The sequence below is a fragment of the Dendronephthya gigantea genome, unplaced genomic scaffold (assembly GCF_004324835.1).
Source record: "Dendronephthya gigantea isolate DGI-Jeju-01 unplaced genomic scaffold, DenGig_1.0 000075F, whole genome shotgun sequence".
In the NCBI taxonomy this organism is placed as follows: Eukaryota; Metazoa; Cnidaria; class Anthozoa; order Malacalcyonacea; family Nephtheidae; genus Dendronephthya; species Dendronephthya gigantea.
Genome location: NW_021163085.1, coordinates 937,191 through 960,070, shown reverse-complemented (window position 1 = coordinate 960,070; position 22,880 = coordinate 937,191). Strand labels below are relative to the sequence as shown.

Below are 22,880 nucleotides of genomic sequence, written 5' to 3'. Positions count from 1 at the left end.
AGGTAATGTTGATATCTTTGGTCATCAATGTGTACCTATGAGTTTATGCTCTCTTATTCATGTGTATCACACTATCATTCAATTTTGAACTCCAACAACTTGGTTGATATTATGCTCCTCGGTGACGAATTGTATTCTGCATTGTCTCAGTTAGCAAGGCAAAGATATTTGTTACCTAATGAACTGCCTACAACGGTGACTGTTGATGAAATTCATTACTTATTTGAAATCAGTAAAAGTTATTCAAATACACTTCATACACCTAGGTTAATTGAGGGCAACCCATTTGTTGTGGCTTTAAATACTTCTTTTGAAAATTTGAAAGGTCAAGGTTTCAATTTATTTCTACTGACTATTGAATTGAACACTGTAGCCATCTTTACTGATTCTAATGATAAAATTAAGATTTTTGATTCTCATGCCAGAGATTCTTTTGGTATGCCTGACGCTTATGGTACATGTGTCTTGTTACAATTTAATACAGTTGAAAATTTAATAGAATATTTAAAGTATTTGTATAAACCTGGTGCTATCTTTGAAATAAAAGGTGTTAACATTGCCAATCTTACGTGTGATGAACAAGTACATAATTTACACAACACTACTGTCAATGAAAATTTTCCAAACAGCTGCAAACTAAATAATGATACCAATGTACATTACTCTACAACAATTGAGGGTCAAAAATCAAATGAAAACCCATTTCTAAATGATTTTTCAATTTTTTCCGTTAATCTATTCTATTTGTTTTTCTACAATCATGATGTGTAAATATTGGACTAATAGTACTTTAAATGCTATTGCGGAAAAAGCCACTGGGATGATGAAAGAATCGTTTAAAAATGGTGAGCACAGCTCCTCAGTTTTTAAAAGTTTACCTGGAAGCATAGAAATATGCAGTTCTTGAATCAACATATAATATATGTCACAGTATCAAGGGACACTTTGGTTAACAGCTGAATCCAGAATTTACTGACTCTCTAATTTAGTTAATACAATAATATGTGATATAATAAGGTGCAATTATCCTAACCGTAAAAAAGTACCATATATCATCCAGTTTTTGTGGGTAGCCGCTGCGCATGCGCGGCTAACCACTATGTGGTTGAAAAAGTGTCTGTGGATGTGTGTGTCCGTCTTAAGCAATAGTCGGATACACGAAAGATGCGCGTTCGTAACTATTTTCGGAAAATTTCAGAAGTTAAGAATGTCTCAATTTTATTATACTTTTGAAGTTGTACATAACAATCCTTGTACCTAAGAAGAGATCTAAGTCTCCGGAAAACATTATGACAGGTGTGAGGGGGAAATGCCTCTGATTATTGCACTGGGCTACGGTTCACGGTCATGTAGAGCAAACCAATTTTTAATAATACACATCAAAAGAAATTACATGTAAGTTTAGTGTACATAATAAACAACAAATGAATGACACTTAAACAAAAACAAATGAAGTTCAAGCAAGTTAGCTTTAACCTGATTTTAACCTTTTTTCTATAATTTTTAACAACAAATAAAGTATTTAAGTTCATCTTACCAAGATATTATTAACTCCAGACTTTTAACCAATTTCGACTTACTAGAAGTAATTTCCAAGGCTTACAAAACAAAAAATGTAATGTGAATTCCAACAAGGCAAAGTATTAATTTTACACATCAGCAAAAGACATCACATGTAAACTTACTGTACAGAATATTACTAAGTGGAAGTCTAGTCCATATGTAAGCAAAGGTTTTGTTTAAAGGGGAACTCCACTCCCAAAACAAGTTTGGTTTATCTGAAAGATAATACCTTGAACAGATTGTTCCTGAAGTATTTCGGTCTAATTCTTTATAGTAAAGCAGAAATCGCTCGTCAAAGTTCGCGATTTTTGCATATTTCAACGGCATTTTGTTATTTCCAGTGCAGACGCGAATTCGGTCAGCGCCCTCGTTTTTGACGTCATTGCGTGCTTCGACGCTTGTTGTTGCTTCGCTTTTCAAGTGTTTTGTATAGAGTTTGTCACGAATGCCAACATTTTAAATTCCTCAATGGAGAATTCATCGGATTCAAGCAGTTCTAGTTCCTCAGGTGAGAGTTTAGACGAATTTCATTTGAATATTTTACAAGCGGGCGATGTCCTGGGCTATCAGTTCGAACCAAGACGAGATTCCAACGGCAATAGTGGTGAATCATCGGCTGAGCAGCTTCTTGTTGGTCACAACTATCTTTCAGCAGCTTCTTGTTGGTCACAACTTCCTCTAAGGCAACATGAGCAGGTGAACCATTTTTCAGCCATATGATGCTTTTCTGGTCTTTTGCACTGAGTCTAGGGTGTCCACATTTCTTTATTAGTTTAATTTCCTTAGAGAGCCTCCAACTATGCTTACCAGTGATGTGTTGTAACAGCGATAGCCACTTTTCCCTTAGGATATCGGCATTCTTATCACATGTTGCAGCACACCACCACAAATGATTAGACACACTCTGTATCCATGGCAGCAACTCTTCACACCCTTTCTTTTTTGCCTTCTTTGTCAGCTTTTTGGTGACCCATTTACTTAAATGCCACACATCATATTGGTGTTCAATTTTTGAATAGTTTGTTCGCATTTTTGCTGTTATTGTTGTATGGCGATCTGTTGTAAGGCACCGGATTGGGATTTTCTTCTTGATAATTGAATTCAGCGTTCTTCTACAACCTTCATATTCCATTGCATTAGATGAAGTAACCTCTGTTACTTGCACAATGCTGAATTCAATTATCAAGTTTGTGTTCTCATCCATGAGGGTATAAGTGCCGTATTTAGCTGAATGCCCAGGACTATCGCACCGCCCATCACCACATACATCTATACTGCGGGTTTTCTTTAATTGCTTCACTATGGCTGTTCGGGTTGTTTTCCATGTGTGGTCCACAACTGGGAATAATATGGCTTTCTGTACATTATAGTAATGAGAGGAACTAATAAATTGAAGGTTGAGGTGTTGAGCAAAGTCTGAAGTGTGTTTGTATGTGTTGCCACTAAATAGGATAGCTGCTGGAATCAAAAGGTTTCCTGCTGCAGTGCCGTTAATTTCAGGTTGCGATTTCCAGGAAACAGTGTGTCCATCAATGCAGTTTGCTGTAATTGTGACCATACTTCCATGATCTTTTTTGGTTGTTGTGTCAATTGGGCCACCACAATGTTGACAAGTTTTAAATAGTTTATATAGCTGACTTTCAAACACTATAAATTTTTTTTCTAGGTAATGTGCAGTATCACTGGAACATTCATCATCTGTTTCAAACTCATTATCAGAAGCTGAAGGACAATATAAAGAACTGCTATCACTCAGACAACTATCATTATCTGCTTGGTTTTTTGATTCAACAGCTACCTCATTTTCTACAACACCAGGACCAAGCAATTGTTGATTAGAGACAGCAGTGTATAATGTTGGGCAAAATTCCACAATTTGCCTACTCTTATCTGTTGAATGATTATTATTTGGGCCTAAGGAATAACTGTGATCTTCCAGATGAGTTAATTTATTTATATCATCAGGGTGTGTTGTTGTAGTTCCTCTTGCATGGACATTTTCAGTTTGGGTTCCAATAGTCCTTAACATGGTAAATATGTTCATTGCATGTCTGAACCTCCTTATCTGATGTAATTTTATTAACGTTAACAACATTATCACTTGAAGTGTCTATATCGATATTTGCACAAGGATCATCCAGTACAAAGTTATCTTGTTCCAGTGTTGTTGCAACCTTGATAATGTTAACCAAAAATGAATAATTCCCTGGCTATAATATAGCAGAATATTGTAAACAAATATTTACCCTATTAATTTGCTCTGCTAGATTTTAACCAAGTTCAGAAATAAAGCTATTGAATGAATACTGATTAGAAATATACTGTACATTTTTGTATTACATTTATATCATCAAATATATGATACAGCCAAACACATTCTATGCAAGCATATTGGACTATCAGTATACAAAAGCTATGTAATCACCAAACCTTTCTTGATCGATTTTGTATTTGTCTAAGACTTGATGCTCTTGTTTTGGTTTCGTGGTGCTTCTTTGGGAAAGCAAATATTGTAGGTACTGCTGATGGCTTTAACATTTTACGTTTCTTGAAACCTGGAATCACTTCGGTAGCAGGTTCAAAACAATCTGGAGTAAAATGTGCGCTGCAGACGTACGTATTCGCACGCTCACGAGGGTTATTGCGACGTAAATTCCGCAGCCAAACGCTTTTGAGAGGCCCATTTGGCAATCTATGATAACTAATATCCGTTCCCTTGGTTTTTCGACTTCCATTAGTACACAACGGTACGGTGCAATGCGGCATCGTTAACCTGTTATATGTGTATGTCAGTAAATTTGCATTCAGCGCCTCTCTCCTCCGCAGAGGCTTAGGTTTACTATTACATGAAAGGTTTACTATTACATGAAGTATCTCAACAATTTTTAGCGCGCGGGGTATGATGGGAGGAGGGAAATTTCCCAAGCCTCTGCCAACTAACGCAAACAACATGGTGGATGATTTTGCGTAGAATATAATAAATGTTAATAAAATGTGAAAATACTTATTCATTATTGTATTTTCGAATAGATTTCTGTTAAATATTGCTTCTTAAACAACTTGCTGTTAATATTTTCTCAACCTTCCTACAAAAAAGGTTGTATGAGTGTCTATCGCACATGTAACTTCCTATAACTTGGACAAGTGAGTGCGACTATTTAAATTTGTGGGTGACAACTTGAGCGTATACAGTCCATTGTATCTGTAAAAGATGGATAAAAGACGGGAAAGGAAGACATGTATTGCGTATTTCTGGAAATGCGAATGTTTACTCATTGTATACCGGCGTTCGCTTTAATGTATGGTTTATATAAAATGGACATTTTATGCACGGACAGCTAGACGCAAAAACATTAAAAACGCCAGCAAAAACAGTGGACAAAGTATGTAACACATCAACATAAAGTGTCGCCAGGATAACTCGCATTTGCTTATTCTGAACTGCTTGTGAACTACCTTGAAATGTTTGGATGGAGATACCTTATCAACTGAAGTTACCATATTGAACATTTTGTGACATACAGTACAGTACTATATATTTATCAATGTATAGTATTCTTAACAATAATAAATATACCTGATCATAATTATGTAGGAATTTTTTCATTGGATATGTTATGTATACTATGTATTATAAATATGTTGATGTAGTATGTACATGTTGCAAACTTAGATATATGTTGTAAAGATTGTTCTTCAAGTCTTTATCGTCCAGAAAAGATCTTCAACTCCCAACAGGAATTGAACCTGTGTTCAGACAGCAATCCTAACTAGAGACCATGCTCTGACCATAGATATGTGTCCTTTTAAGCAGAGGTTCATTATACTATTATATATTGAGTCACATCTCATTATATAATAGTATGAACCTTTGCTTAAAGGACACATATCTATGGTCGGAGGCTGGTCTCTAGTGAACACCGCTTAACCATCTGAACCCTATAGTCTAGTCGTATAACAACCGAACTGGCAATCAGAAGACACAGGTTCAATTCCTGCACATTGGGAGTTTAGATCTTTTCTGGACACTAAAGGCCTGAAGTGTTATCTTTACAACAATAAACTCTGCATTGATTACCTTAGTTGCCCATCACATTTGGTGCCCCCTTTTCTGTTTTGATATTTGATTTAATAATTTTCAAACTTAACCATTTATTCTTTCTTTTGTCTTATTTGGCTGCTCACTCTGATACCTGCATCTACCCAGTCCTATTATAACCCCAAACCATCAAGAGAAAGGAGTGAACTCCTGATTAATTTTGCAACTCAATTGGCTGCCATTCTTAATGTAAAACCTTTGAGTGGCAGTGTGTCACATTTGTATTATATATTTTATTCTGTCCTATTCTAATGCCAGTTGATTTTACTACTGATGAAAATGTTGTCACCAGTAAATGGGTTAATTAAAGGACATGCCTACTTCTCTTGTTAACCATTAACAGGTGATGCACAATGTATCCTATACTGTTTAATGCCAGACATTTTTACCCATCAGGGAGAACATTTGCAATCATGAGCTAACTGTGGTATTCAGTAATTCTGTAGTATATACAACACAGTGACAGCATGCAATGGTCTTAAACTGATTCTGTTGTGATTTTAAATTCAAAGAAACACGTAGAGGTGGTCACAGAACCTGTTATTGTAGACTGTATTTGACTATCAGAAATACGTTAGTTCTATATATAACACAAATATTTATATAAACGTATTGGACCTCCGTTCATCAACCACCATCTACATTTAATTTATGTAAAATATTTATTGGATTACATTGGGAATAATATTTGACAGTCTTTAATAAGTTAAATAATAAATTTAATTAAAATCCATAATTAGTAATTGCAACAAGATATAAATAGTCAAAACAAATATGAACGATTTAAACTTACATACAGAGTATAAAGAGACGGAAATATTCTCCCTCTCAAATCGACCGTTTCAACATGCTAAAGAAAGTGGGAAAATTCTTTGTTGCGAGTGTTTAAAAAATGACGGGCTGCATAATTTTTTCAACGAAGACTCTGGTTTGAAACAACACTTTCGAATAATGCATAGTTCCAAGGATTTAAACAATTTAATTTTGGCCGAATGTAAAAGTCTTTTCCAGCATGCCCATTGTGAAGAAACTGCTAATGTAATCCAGCAGTTAGGTAGCCTACGGCTACGAGTTCAAACGGTAAGTTTATGATTATTTGAAACACAAATAATTCATAATTTGTCAACCTCTTGTTTTATCATTACTTGTGTTTAGACGAAAAATGATGCAATCGAGGGAAAATATTCATCCTACTGTGTAAACGCCCATGGTTGTGAATTTAGGGAGATGAATATCGTAGCGACAAGTTTGAAAGAAGCTGCTAAATTATACGGTTTAATTTTGAAACATGGTGGGGTTTTGAAACCTTTAGGGAGTCGACCATGTACGATACACGTGAAAGAAACAAACAATGGCGACACTTTCTACTCTAAAAATGAGAAAGGTTTTAAAGTATGGGATGCGGGGAATAGGATTTATGCTCAATGTTTCATTTCAAAAAGAGACGTAAGTTGTTGAAATTTTACAAATTATTAAATTTATTTCACTTATACTCATAGGTCATTGCAAAGGGTTTTTATAAGCTATGTGGAGCAGATATGGTCATTACTATAAAAAACGAATCCAATTGTACATTGAATTTTATTTTCATGCATTCTTTTTGAAATGAACCTTTTCTTTCTTGCACTCTTTGTAGTTGCTGATGCATTCAAGTGAAGAAAACCAGTTTTCCATTGGTAATGAACATGACACGTCCTTATGCAATACCACTGGAAACGCTTTGCCTTTGGATATAGATTCCGCTGACGACAACGCTTCACTGAAGGTGTTGAAGAAGGTCTTCGGGCATGACACTTTCAAACCAGGACAACTGGAATCCATTAATGAAATAATGTCCGGAAAAGATGTCATAGCTGTCGTTCCAACTGGCGGCGGAAAGACAATAATTTATGCTATACCCTGCATATTGAAGCCAGGAATAGCTGTAGTTGTTTCGCCATTAATGATGCTCATGTGCGACCAAGTAGCCAGACTTCGCAGTGTGGGAATAAACACATGTTATTACAATACTTTGCTGACGGAAGAACAAAGACGTAACATACTACACAACATTCAGCAGCCAGACTGTCAATATCAATTTGTTTTTGTCAGTCCGGAATCCGTGATATCAGAATGTTTTCAGAAGTGCCTTGACACTTTAGCGCAAAAGAAAAGACTTAATATGTTCATAATCGACGAAGCACACTGTGTGGAAAACTGGGGGAAGCACTTCAGACCTTCTTATCAAGAACTAGGAGTGCTGCGAAAGTACAACGTACAGTTTGTTGCACTAACAGGTACTGCGACTAACAGGACATTAAGTACAATTACTTCATCACTGCAGATGCAAAACGAAGTTGTTTTGAGATTGCCATGCAGAAGAAATAACCTGTGCTTTTCGGTTCTTACTAAGAAAGAAACCAAAGCCAAGGAACGAATTGCAGAAATTATTAGAAGCGACTTTGGTGGTCAGTGTGGCATAGTTTATTGTGCAAGGCAAGCAGACACGGTGGAGATGGCATTCCAATTAAAGGAAAAAGAGATTTCATCCACGTTTTACCATGCAGGTATGGATGGAGGAGAAAGAATCAGAAATGTGAATTTATGGATGGAAGGAAAAGTTAATGTTATCTGCTGCACAAACGCCTTTGGGATGGGTGTTGATAAGAAATGTGTGAGATTTGTCATACACCTTACATTACCGTCTTCTATTGAAGATTACATTCAAGAGTCAGGGAGAGGAGGACGCGACGGCGATAGTTGTTCATGTATCATGTTTTTCCGCTTTGCGGACCGGTTCTTTCATATTCGCAACATTGCAGCACTTCCCAAATCTGATGGACATGAATTGTTTCTTTTGAATAAGATAACTAATTTTTGCATTCAGCAATCCATGTGTAGACAACAGTTTATCTGCAAATATTTTGAAGATGATATTGGTGAATTGTGTAAATCTTGTGACATATGCCAGAAAGACATCACTCTTCAAGAGCAAGACATGACAGACCATGCAAAGGCCATTATCCAATGCTTAATAGCTATTATCAGACTCAAATCTCAAATAAAATTATCAGAACTAGCAATGACATTTATGGGATCAAAAGCAAAAGTTATTCTAGAGAAGAACTTTCATACTGTTGCACAACACGGAAAAGGAAAGGCTGCGTTTCCAAGCACTGCTGTAGTTACCCAATTCATCTATTATCTTGTCTCCCAGGGTTTCATTAACGAGAATATTAACTGTTTAGAAGATAGAAGCACTGTTACGTATCTAACTTGTGGCAACGTTGACGACTTGTTACACGACAAATGTCAAGTACTTTACATCTTTTAGTGTTATAAACACAAAGCTATTGGTATCACGTAAATCGAAAACATTTTTCTTGTATACGTATTACAAGTATCATATGTCATCTTCAGTAAAATAACTGTTGAAATAACAGTTAGCTAACCAGATGCCATAACCTTGACAAAAATGAGTTATCATTTTCTATATTTCTTATAACTTATGTATTTGAATGAAGCTTTTGAATAATTTAAGCGTAAACTTTTAGGAGCAAGAGAGCTTACAATTGCCTCTTGGCACAAGATAATTCATTAACGTTATGACGTCATCATTTCAGATTAGTTGGATCTGACATAATAAAAATATTAATAATTTACGGAGTATCAATAGTTTTGTGTTTTATAATACCCTAAGGCAATAGTAAAAATATTACTGTAAATTTTCTTCATAATGTATATTCATAATGTACAATTATTCATAATAAACTCACGACAACATGTCATATCTTAAGTCCGGGAAACATTCATACAATTTTTCTTTAAATGTTCCTTTGACTTTTATCTTGCCTTTGCCAATAACATCTATCAAATGATTGGGAAGCTTACCTTCTGCAACACCTTTCTTATCTACCGGATAACACTCAACTTCCTGACGTTTGGCGTTTGAAAAGAATTTATTTCTAAGGCAAAACCATGTCCTTTCACCTGATCAGGATATGATGATTGTTCTGAGTGTCGTGATGTATTGTAAACATTAAATCCTTCTTTTTCCCATATATGCCGCTCTAATTAGCTTAAACATATCGATGTGGCCATTAGTCGCTTACACATTGTGACAGTGGTGTGTCCGCTCACGTATTTCTTCAATGGTTGAACTACTTCAGCTTCTACAAAAGCATCGAGCTCTATGCCTTTTCCTTCTTTCCCACTGAGATTAACTGAGCTATTCATCTGCAACAGTTTTCTGGTTAGTAATGGCCATTTGGCAACGAATTCGACGTGACGAAACACTTCAATAGAATAGTTCTTAAAGGCAAGTTGAGCATAAATAGGTAGCTGAACCTGATAAATTATTTCACGTATATAACCATCACCATAACAAGTAGAAGCATCGTACAGCTTAAGCACTGGGCCATATACTAGGAACGCGGTAGATCTGTGTCGGAAAGCAACATCGCTTGCAGACAATGTAGATATCCACTCCTTAAATTTATCGAGAAGCACGCCCTTGGTCATGAGCACAATATTGTAACTCATTTTCAGAGGGAAACAGAGGGCTTTCAGAAAACTCGATAGCGGCAGCCATACCATACGCCATACAAACATCTCTAATTGCTTCACGTATTTGAGCAAGGTTATTATCTTGAAACTTCTTCTTTTTAAATGTTTCTTTTGTTAGTTTCTTTCTTTTCATAACTTCTGTTATAATGTAGTGTAAACCAGATGAACCGTGCACCTTGTACACAGCTTCACAAAAGTAACCTTTGTTATGAAGGTCCCCTGGACATATACCGACCCAACCATAAGAAGCTGATTGTGTCATTACTGCACTGTTCGTCTTGCATGTTCCCACGTCTCCGATAACTGGTGTGACAAAACCGGGAAAAGAAGGTTGGTTTGAACATTTGCTGTCTTTGAAAATTCTTTTTTTTTCAAACTATTTTGACTTCCTCCGCAGGTTTTGTCAATTTTACCGATGAGTTCATTTTCCTCTTCCGATAAATCTTCGTCTAATTTAAACAATTTGATATCTCTGATAGATCTAGTCTTTCAGCCATGGAAATGGGTGAAGGGACGCTTGTAAATAACGGACCATTACATCTAGCGCCAGATTCAATGAGAATTTTCCACAGTGATGTGTTCTTACATAGCACAGCTATACTAAGAGGGGTAATTCCACAGCCTTCTCTTCCGTTGACATCAAGACCCATGTCAATTAAACATCTACTGAGGCGTTCATTTCCCTTTAACAGCAACATGAAGAAAAGACCGTCCAAAGTGGTCGCAAACAGTGGCAGATTTCTTGTTAGCAGAACTATTTACAAATTCCAAGTAACGTTCTTCACTGTTCATTCCATTTATGTCAGATAACTGTAAGACAACGAATTAATAGCATCCCAAAAGGGCCTGTCCATATTTTCAAATCGCCTGCGTTCGTTTTCTAATGTGATTGCCGATACAGAACTTAATTCTGAATCATCTGAATTCACATCATCATCATCACCTGAGTCGATCCTCTTCTGTACTAGTTTCTATCTCTTTTTCTTTTGAATGCAAAAGTTTTTCCGCCTTTTCCATTTGACCAAGGTGGTTTCTTTTGCTGATCAGTAATTCGTAGTGTGATCTCGCAGTTTTAACATCAAACGTATTAGACACGTTATCAAATGGCAAGTATTCTGGATCATTATTACTCTTCGGTAAAAAGAAGTCTTCTGCAAGTTTATCTAAAATTCCCATTGTCCCAGCAATTGTACTATTGTCTTCCAGTGACAGGGGAAGAATGTGTACATTGCTTTTCGAAGAATTTGTAGTCTTCATAAGATCACGGTCATTAGGAACTGTAATGTTGTACTTTGATGTAAATGATGATTTAACGGAGTTAAGAATTAAGGGCTTCAGTTCCAATTCTGTCATATCTTTCAGGTTTTTTTTCGCTCGCTGGTAATCTGTTTAGAGCGTTATTTAAAATTTTCATCAAATATGCATCAACACTTTTTTCAAAAGCACCAGCTTTTTCATCATCACTTTCGATAAACAATTCTTCTGCATTCATATCCAAAACAGACTTCTTTTTTAAACAGAGGATGAACACATGTACTTTCGGACGTGATAATTTCATCCAATCCTTCCATTATGGGAACCAACAATGCCTGTCCAGTGAAGTTCCACATCATAGGTCCTATATATTTGAAAAGCCGCAAGTGCTTATGCTTTCCGCGATACATATTTATGTTGTCAAACATTAGGAAGATAGGCCTTTCTATTGGAGAATGTTTTGCAATATCTTCACGATTCTTGTCAGCACGCTTGTCAAAGAACCTCATAATTGTGGCCCAACTGACTGTCAAACCCAAGTGATTGAGTACATTAATAAATCGCATACCAGCTCCAAATGATATAAATAGGCATGTCAACATAGTTTTAAAATCGTTCTGAATTTTCTGGCTTTTCAAACTCACCAGGATTGCAAGTGAGTGAACAGAACCTTTCACCCGCATTTCTGAAACATTTCTTGCACTACTTTTGTTCAAAAACAATGTATCCAACACATCATAAAGAATCGAGCATCTTTCTCTTACATTTGATGGCAGATCGTTAAAAATAGAATCAAAATTAATCTGATCTAAACTGGTTTCAAGTCCAATATTTAAGAAACCAATGAATGTTTGCATTTCCTCATTAAGTTTCTTCTTGTCATTTGCACAAAGTCTTTCACATTCCTTTTGATGTTGAAGTAATTGCTGGATTTCCTTCTCATACACATTTTCTCGGATATTTGAAAGTTCCTGAATTCTTACAAACAGCTTCTTTTGCATATCAACCAATGTACGGACAGCATCTCTGTTGATGTTATCATCAGACAGCTCTTTTTCTAAATGCTGATTTACTAATTCCAACTCAGCAAACACTTGCAATGACTTCCTTGATATTTTTTATCTCAGACGATTCTTGCAAGGATAATGATGGTGGATTAAAATTGAATGAGCTTTTTCGTGCAACATTCTTGTAAAGTGTGATATTGTCTTTTCTTTTACGTGAAACTAAGACACCAGAAAACGCTTCTTTCATGGCATTTGTTGCCAATATCTTTTTAGATTTGTCCAAATGTAAAATATCAAACACTTCAGTTTGGTTTATTGCAGCTCCACTCAGTTCGACAAAATTCTCCTTCAGTATACCAACCAATACATCCTTTGGTAAAATGTTGCTAGTGATATTTTTTCTTTGATCTTTTGAATCCATATGCTCAGCATGTTCATTTCCTATACAAACATATAGCCATAAAAAAATTAGTTAGTCAATAATTATTGTCAAACCTTACCCAAAGTACATATTAGAAATTTACTATCATTGGGGAAACTCAGTTCTCAAGGAACAGGGTCCCTGGTTAATAACTCATTACCAGATTATTTACTCTATAGAATCTACAGTACCTTTGATGTTAAATTTATGTTAAAACAATTTTTGCTAAAGTTAGGGGAGGAATTTTTGAGGATTGAATCTCAATCAGCTTGGTTAGTAAGACTTGCATTATGGGACTGCAATGCACTCTGCTTTAATATTTTGGTGCAATATTTATACAGTTCAAAATAATCTCCTTGATATCTCATAAGCATTTTGGAAAATTACCATATAAATGATAATAGGTCACATGAATTGCCCTTATACCTGATAAAACTTATCATTATTGAATTTTTAATTTAAGTTCATCCTAATTATAGTATTCTTCATACAGGCCCTCTCATGTTGTGACATTATTTAATGTGTCTACAGCAAAATGCCATCCTGAGTACCAGAAACCAAGAGCAAAATGCTTGTGTGCACAGCATATTTGAAGTCTGATTAAACACTGCCACTTGCACAGCAAACAGTATGTAAATCAGGGATGAGTGCAGAAATGGCAAATGGGCAAGGCCTCATTCAGAAACATTTTTCTTTTGTCAAAGAAAACTTTGCCCTGAATAACAATACATTTAGAAAAAAAGTGTCACAAAAATGCAAAGAATGTTGCCTAAAATCAAGTTCTTCTCAGAAAGCATGCCCTCAGACATATATATCTATAAGTGGAAATTGTTATCCATTACAAGAAAATAGTTGCCTAGCATAAAAACTGTCTAGAGATGATATTATTCAGGAGTAAAATAAGTAAGCATGTACTACTGTGTGTGATTCACAAATGAGAATAACATTTGCTGCAAACCTGTAAAAAATACTTATTAAGTACTTGTAAAAAGTAAGACTCTCAATAATAAATTTACAACCCATTGAAATAAATCAACCTTTTTATATGATCAACCAATTGACAATTAGCATAAGTATCTGGCACATAGCCAAGTAGGGGGGATTTAAGAGCCCCTGCTTATTGTATAGATGAATACTGTAAGTGGGAAAAAAGTGGGTGTGCAAGTTAAAAGCCTTAAATTTCACAATATATTTTTTAATTTTGGATATCCCCATCCCCAATCATATATGATGCCATTCTACATGTCTGATAATTACATAACATTTCATAATTATCATAAAATGGTTATAAAAACTCTCACGTTTAATACATATTAAAAAAACAAACTTACTGGCCGCATTTGTAGGGCTTTCACTTGTGTGCAATCTCTTTGTTGATGGTTCATTATCCAACTTAGGAGTCAAATGGTGCACCTTTTTAACTTCCAACCTTTCTGGAGTACTAGCATTAGCGGGAAAAAAGCCAGAGTCTTCTTCTATTCATGAAAATAGTAATAATATAAATTTAGTAAGGAACGCCTGAATCCCCCGTCTTTCATCAGGGTCTAAACCATCACATAATACGATTTTTATATGTCTATTCATTAGTAATAAATTATTACAAAAACTAAGGTATTATGAACCTATAATGGCTATATAATATCCAAGAATCAGTTCCGCCTAGGATCATCTACAACTTCATGTATATGTCAAAAACAATACAGTAAGACTCGCTTAAATCATGGACGTCAAGCGATCTCAAATCCAATAAAGCTACCTTTCCCAATCCTCCTGTGCATTTATATAAAAATAATAAAATAATTGCTAAAGGTAAACAATCTGATACCACTCATTCGCGTGCAAAATCTTATATTTAAATGACTTTACTGACCTTCGATACTAAGATCTTGAAAGTTCTCCTGAATTTCCTCCAAAGAATCACTCATATGCATTGACATTTTGAGATTTTATTCATATCTTACGTTGGAGTCGAAGTTTGGTCAATTGACCATAGTTTTTGACATTTGTTGGCAGAGCCCGCTCCCCTTCAATTTTCGTCCTCCCTTCATGCAATGCGCGCTCACGCTTCCCCAGCAAACTTTATGTAAGACGGTTTTACGGTTTTAGGATGTAAGACGGTAAGACTGTTTTAGCGGGCTCTGCGGAGGAGATTCAGCGCGTAGTATGTTTTTAAATTCCCGCGGAGAAACGAATGCGTCGAAGCACGCAATGACATCAAAAATGAGGGCGCTGACCGAATTCGCGTCTGCACTGGAAATAACAAAATGGCGTTGAAATATGCAAAAATCGCGAACTTTGACGAGCGATTTCTGCTTTACTATAAAGAATTAGACCGAAATACTTCAGGAACAATCTGTTCAAGGTATTATCTTTCAGATAAACCAAACTTGTTTTGGGAGTGGAGTTCCCCTTTAACATTTTGAACTGTTGTATTTTTTAAAAATGATATACCTTTTTCAGTATCTGATACATAGTACCATTTTGGCTTGCTATTGTTCTAAATGAGTATGAACTAAAGTTTTTGCCCAGAGAATTTTGAAACATGCAATTAAATGTGGTCAATTTTTACTTTCAGGAGTTATCACATTTTTATGAGCAGAAACAATGTGCAGAAAGGACTTGACTTTCACTTTAATATTTACAAAACAAATGAAGTCCAAACAAGTTACATTAACATGATTTTAACTTACTGTTCTATAATGTCAATACTTCAACAAAAGAAATGAAGTATTCAAGTTCATGGTGCCAAAATAAATCCGGACTTTCAACCAATTTCAACTTTGAACAAAAGAAATTCAAGCACAATAACTTTAACCTGATTTTAACCACTGTTCTATATATAATGTTAATACTTTAGCAAAACAAATAAAGTATTCAAGTTCTATTCCCAACATAACTCTAGACTTTCAACGAGTTTTGACTTACCATGATAAGTAATATTAATGGTTTCCAGCAGCAGCAGCTTTTTGACAATGAATTCCTTTGTGAGATTGGGAGGTAATGCTTCTGACAAGGACAATGCTCTCATCAAAACTTGATCACGAAAAATCAGATAAACATGGACATCACCTGCACTGACAAGTGCCTTTGCATACCATTTTTTATTGCACTTATCTAGCCTTTGTACGAGCTTGCATCTTGTATTCTCACATGTCGTGATGTTCTTCTCTTCCACATTGCTGTTGCACTTGAAGCAACAGTAATTGAGGCGGACTTCTGTAATACCAGAAATATGAGCTTGGTTGAGTGTACATGTTGTTAGTTGGCTTGGATCATAGTCAGGTATAAAAAGATCACATTTAAAAGCTTCACAGGGCAAAATAGTTCCAATTCCTTTTGCAAGATTAACATAAAGATTCCCAGCCAGTTTGTCTTTTTTTACTCTAAGATTTTTAAACTGGTATGTCTTGCCAGGCTCAACCTTTTTTATGTCATCTTCCCAGAAAGTGATCTTAGCTGAACCTTGTACATCCACCAACAACCCTTCAGCCATTCTTAGGACTCCTTGTGGGGTGTTTACAACTTGTTCCTTCTGCAGATGTAACAGTTTGGCTTTCAAGCTGACAAGTTGCTGAGGAGAAATGGTTTGTAGCATAGATAAGTTGAAGTCAGCAGCAATAAAATCTTTCTTTGGAAAAGAAACATCCTTTGTCTTCAACTTTGTGACAACAATGTGGTCACCCATCAAGATATCCCTTGAATCTTCCTTGTTGTCATGTCTGAACTTGCAGATTTTTACAGGGGTTGAATCATTTTCACATTCAACAAACAGCTTTCGTTTGGGGGGAGAAAAGCATATTGCTCTCACTGACTTGTCAACTTCAGTCTGCAATTGAAAGTCAAAGAAGTTCTTCTTTGGCCCTGATTGAATAGGGGAAACATTTTGAACAAAACCAGTGATACTTTCATCTGCCATGTCAAAGGACTAAAAAAAATTTTTAATATTAGGTAAAAAATAGTCCATTCGCCTGGCAAAACACTCCCAGATCCCGAAATCATGCAATAAAGATAAATCATGATGAGACGAAGTTCCACTTCCCGCGAATGTTTTGCCAGCACTATTTAGTGTGCGTTAAAACAGAAGTGCCCTTTTACGGGAATCTGCCTCTCTTTCCCTTTGCAATGTTCCGGCGTTCCTTCTCTTTCCCTTTGCAATGTTCCGGCGTTCCTGACGACATCAATACGAAAGTAAAACGTTTTCACTTCCCTTACCCTTGTTAAAAAAAAATGTATTTTCCACGGACTGTTTAAAACCTTTCCAGGACAGCAGCAGAGGCAAAAAGAACGTTTGTTGCATGCGGTTTTCCAAATATGGCATTATTTATTAACTTCCATAATTCCGTCCAGTCCCCAAATATAGCAGCAAGAAAAGTTAAATTTGTCAAGCTGGGAGGAGAAATCCAGTTCGCTGAATAAGTCCGACAAACCCGAAGTAAAGTGTTAAAAAAAATGAGCCAAAAACAAAACATGTACATAAACCATTGTGATTTGAGCAGGACGGAGAAATTAATCTGTAAAAGTCGCTTATAAATTTCTATACTTAAAATTTAATAAAACAAAAAAGGCATGGAAGCAGATCTTTCAATTTCCAAATGTGGAAGTTATCAAGAATTCAAAACAATTCAAGATTTCATTTTCATTTGAAGGGTTTCGCAAATTTCATTTTCGTTCGATCGATCGAAGATTTTCGCACATTTCTTATGAGGTGCCGTTACCGCCAAAATTCAGACACGTTATTTTATAAAATGCAGGGTCGAATTTATAAAATGGAGGGTCGAATTTATAAAATGCAGGGTCGAATTTATAAAATGGAGGGTCGAATTTATAAAATGCAGGGTCGAATTTATAAAATGCAGGGTCGAATTTATAAAATGCAGGGTCGAATTTTCTTAAAATGCAGGGTCGAATTTTCTTAAAATGCAAGGTAGAATTTTCTTACAATGCAGGGTCGAATTTTCTAAAAATGCAGGGTCGAATTTTTAAAACCGGGGGCTATTGTAGGCAAGCCAAATTTGTGTGATAATTTGAACGCGACAAATTGTACGGTAATTTCTCAGTTACAGTATGTTGACGAAAAATTTCCCGCGCAAATGAAAAATTCAAAATGGCGCTAAACTACAATGATTTGGAGTCTGACGAGTCTGTAACAGCAAATGAGTTAAAAAGATTAACGGTTCTAAAACTTGAAAACATCCATTTTTCTATGCAAAATAACAGCTTAGAAGCAAATGAAATTCTTGAAGAGGTGGACCTTATATTCGAGGCATTGTATGCTTTGGATAACAATGTAAGAATGCCTAAAGACATTTTTCGTGATTTGCTGACTGCCAAAAGAATCCTGGAAAGAAATGTGAAAACATGGTCACAAACTCCTAAGATATATACTGGAAAAGCCGGACGTCCTTCTTATGATCTATCCAGAGAGCAACTTGAAGGTCTTTTAGATGTTGGCTTTAATGTTCCACAAATTGCGGAGATGTTACAAATTGGCAGAAGAACAATCAAGCGTCGTATTTCTCAATTTGGTTTGTCAGCGCGATCATTTACAGATATTTCCAATTGCGACCTGGATAATAAAATTCGTGAAATCAAGCTATTTTACCCAAACACTGGCTCTAAAAACCTTGCTGGGCATTTAGCTTCCTGTAACATTAAAGTTCCACCAGCACGTATTAGAGATTCTCTAAGCCGAGTTGACCCCCTTGGAGTAGCTGCAAGAAAGTGCCATTCAATTAATCGCAGGGTGTACTGTGTCTCTCGTCCATTGGCTTTGTGGCACTTAGATGGAAACCATAAACTTATTAGGTGGCGGTTCGTTGTGCATGGTTGCGTGGATGAATATACTAGGATTCCTGTGTTTTTAGATTGCCATACCAATAATCAAGCGCATACAGTGCTACAAAGTTCCTTAAGTGCTGTTGAACAATGGGGATTGCCATCTTGTATTCGATGCGATAAAGGTGGAGAAAATGTTGATGTTGTAGAGTACATCATTAATAAACGGGGAACTGATAGAGGTTCTGCACTTGTCGGGAGAAGTGTGCATAACCAAAGAGTGGAACGACTATGGCGGGATGTTTACAGGGATGTCTTAGATTTGTTTTATGACATTTTCATGTCAATGGAAGATATTGGTTTGCTTGACCCAATAAACGAAATAGATTTTTGGTGCTTACACTACTGCTTTTGCCAAGTTATTAATACAAAATTGAAATCTTGGGCTAATGCGTGGATACGACACCCTCTGAGTTCTGAGCAAAATAAAACCCCACTTCAACTCTGGGTTCAGGGAAATTTTGAGAATGCAGAAAGAGCCCAAGACATGGTTGATAGTGAATATGGCATAGATTGGGATGGTCCAGCAAGTTCGGATGCCTGTTATGAACAGGATGTTGAAGTCGATGAGACCAATTGTCCCTTGTCTCAACAACAGTTTGATTAACTTAATGTTGAGTTTACACAGAATTGCCCAAGTAATCCTTCCCCGTATGAATCTGTTCGCAGCTATCAATTTGTTAAAAACTTTACATTGCAATGTAACAGAGGTAGAAATGTAAATACAGTGTAAATACTTTATTATACACATGTAGATATGTTGCAATTTCAAGAACAGCACTTGAATATATAAATATCTAAATATGTGAACAGAATGTGAACCCACAGATTTGACATGCATCTTCAAACTTCACATCAGCTTATCTCAGATAGCTTTAGTGCTTCCTTAGTCTTTAACATAACCCAAGTATATTCAACTTTTCCAAGATATCAAAATAACACATGTAGTGATGTCACACTGCCTGGGTTTTGGAAAAATATTAATTGGCTAGTTAAAATATCTTAATTTTGAACTTGAAATATCTAACAATTAAAGTACCATGCATGTGTGAATTAACATCATGGTTAATTTTGAACCATGGTTCTATTTTTTGCTGAAATTTTACCTTCCATTATGCAGTGTGATGTCATTAGTTGTGCCAATTAGATATCTTACAAAGTTCTATATCTTTAAAAGCAAGAAAGAATTCATAATTATATCTATCATGCTTATTCACAAAAAATGGCCTTTTCAAAACACCAATTAACTTTCACAACTTTAAATATGAGACCATCATTCCCAATGAACAGAACATTAAAAAAATATAAAATTTTATTAAGGCTGCCTGTTGTTTATGACTAATGAGATATATCACATTTAGAGCTTTCCGAATCCATGACACTGCAAAAGTGCTTCTCTTAAGAATTCTGAGAATTCAACAGGATCTTCAAATCCTCTTGGAAGGAAAAAATAGAGTCCACATGTTGATGCAAATGGACGACGACGGTTGTTTTCTTCAAAGTTATAAAAATCAATAATAATTTTCTTACTGAATCCTAATGGAGGGAAACAATTGGCCCCAGTGTTAAATACAAGAAGATCTTCCAAAGATATCCTGTGAACATCACCTTCTTCGAGATCTTGCAGAAAAACTTTGAAGCAGTAGATTGTAGTATCTTCCTTGCTTCTCTCATTGGAACCTTCTTCTGAACGGTTTAGCTCGTACAATGCCATGAATGTTGATTTTGTTAATACCGGATGTTGGTTGCCCAAGATCAAATCAAACAGCCCTCTGTTTTGCAAAATCATGTCACCAAGCTGACCAATAGAATTTAATCCATAGAAGAATTGCAATACTTCTGCATTGACCCCATAAACAAAATGTTGCTTCAGCAAGGACTCAATCATTTCATTTTTATGTGACAGGTTGCAACTATAGATTTTTGAATAACCAAGCTCTGCAATTTTGTCACCATGCTGGCTGACCAATGATGTGAAGATATCTTCAGATGTGCAATTTATGAAGTCTTGCAACATGCTTTTCATTTCCATGTCATTAACAGCATCAACGCCTTTCTCCAGAGCAACCTGGCACGATTGTTGCAGATCATAACCAACTGACGATAAACAGCGAGGGCCACTTCCTCCATGCAGGATGCTCCAAGCAACAAGCTTCCCAGCTAATTCATAACATCTGCTTGCAAGGAGACCAAGGTCATGAGAAAACCAAGACCCGTGAAATATAGAGGATTCACTTATTTCACACATTAACAACCGAAAAATTCCCTTGTTGGGCCTCCTTCGTCAACTGCTTCTTCACCAGCAAATGCAACAACAACTGGCTTGAAGAATGTAAATCTATTTCTTTCTATTGCTCTCTGGGTTGAGGAAAAGACACACTTTCTGCTGACAGTAACATTTGCATTTAGGAAAGTTGATTCAGAATTGGAAAGGTTTGCAGACTGAAAGGCAGACAGCAGTTCTTGTACACTTTGGCTCTCTTCAGTGGCATCAGTTTTAGTCAAACTCTCTTCAATTGCCACTTGAAGTTGTGGGTCATCATTATCACTTATCTCATCATCTATAATACTTATGTAATTTCTATATTCCCCATCAGAATGCTGATCATAGGTTCCTGAAAATATAGTTTTTAAATATACTAAAAATATGCTAATGTACTATTAAAAATCTTAATCTTTCAAAACATTGTTGTAAAACCTTACTACCATTGGTTGTATTTATTGTCTCACACTTTATGTATGCTCTAAAATACTTACTGGTACTAGTGGTAGCTGGGAATGAATTATGCTGTGAAATTTCAGCTGCATTGGTTACAGGTGTAGCAATATGATGTTGATTGTCAGTCACTTCATTAGTTTTCTTGTCCCTTTCCAACTGAAATGCAGGCCTTTCAAGAAATTCATCTGGAGTAATGTCTTCAACTCCTTCTGACAACTCTAAACCAATAAAATATGAAACAATACTGATTACTCTACTAGATAGAGGTACTTATTTTCATAAGCTCAAATACTTTCTCTTTTCAAATGGTCCCATTCAGCATTTAGTATAGCTCAGTTGGAATTTACATTAAATATTATCTTCATTATGATGTAGCAATGTAGTTTTATCCCCTTAAAAAGCCCCGCAATTTAAGGCAAAAGTCTGGCTGTTGAAGAGTTGTGATTATAATATCCAAAGTTTTATTCCACGCTTCAGACAACCAGTATCCCTTAGGTGCACTGAGTGAATTAAAATATGTTGTATTATCATATAGGGTATTTCATAAGAAATTAGGAATGACATAAGGCACACAATATAGTATTGTTTTGGTTATTCAAGGTGAGCTTTAAAATTCTCTTTTGACTATATGGTTAAAGCTTTAGCTACTGTATAACCAACCAGGGTAAAAAAAATTTAAGAATTTTTTTGTCAGTATTACAATCACTGATTATAGTTACCAGCTGACAGTGACAGCATGATCAAGTACTCTTTAATTGACATAAGTGAGTTACAATTTCTAACAATTCTGAAATAGTACCTGTTGATTGGGTTACATCCTCAGTGCAAATTTCATAATGCTCTCTTAAAAGATGAATGTCCACCATGAGGGAACAATTAATACATTGCTCTTTTTCAACTTCCACAGCTTCAATTTCATCTTCTTCAATAGGCAGATCTTGTTGAATGGGACGGACATATATCTTTCCTTGACCAATGAAAGAAGCCAGATACTTCATTGAAAGACCATCTGGCCCTGGAGGTACAACATTAAGATCCTTCCTTCTGCACTGTACGTACATAAACTCGAATCCACCACTATTTTTGAGCTTTGGAAATGTTTCAATTAATTTGTCTCTAGTTGTCTTTTCATTAGCGTCTTCTGGTATAGCTATTTTAACTTCGCCAAGGCCATGGACTAATAATTCTCGCATTTCTTCACGTTCGGGCACCTCTTGCTGGTCCTTGTCAGATAAACAGACAAATTTTCTTGTAAGACTTTTCACATTGGACTTTTTACTATTCTTGGCATTATCTTGGTTATTTTTCCTTCTTCTCTTTCTTGAATTTGAAAAATTTTTTCTCTGGCCAGAAGTTGAAGTAAAATGATGAGGGAAAAGGGTTTGTAGTTCGTTATGTACCCTTGACGAAGTCGACGTTGAAGCTCGAGCTGCATTT

General features: G+C 35.8%; 2 protein-coding genes across 2 annotated transcripts; one reads left to right on the top strand and one right to left on the bottom strand.

The window, feature by feature from the left end:
• Nucleotides 1-6,613: 6,613 nt before the first annotated feature.
• Nucleotides 6,614-8,975, top strand: LOC114531858 (ATP-dependent DNA helicase Q-like 1). The gene is made up of 3 exons (XM_028553463.1): nt 6,614-6,742; nt 6,818-7,108; nt 7,299-8,975. The coding sequence occupies exons 1-3, from the start codon at nt 6,614-6,616 to the stop codon at nt 8,973-8,975; spliced, it is 2,097 nt and encodes a 698-aa protein (XP_028409264.1).
• An 11,106-nt stretch (nt 8,976-20,081) lies between these two features.
• Nucleotides 20,082-20,972, bottom strand: LOC114531857 (G2/M phase-specific E3 ubiquitin-protein ligase-like). Its single transcript, XM_028553462.1, has one exon. The coding sequence runs from the start codon at nt 20,970-20,972 to the stop codon at nt 20,082-20,084; it is 891 nt and encodes a 296-aa protein (XP_028409263.1).
• Between the last annotated feature and the right edge of the window lie 1,908 nt (nt 20,973-22,880).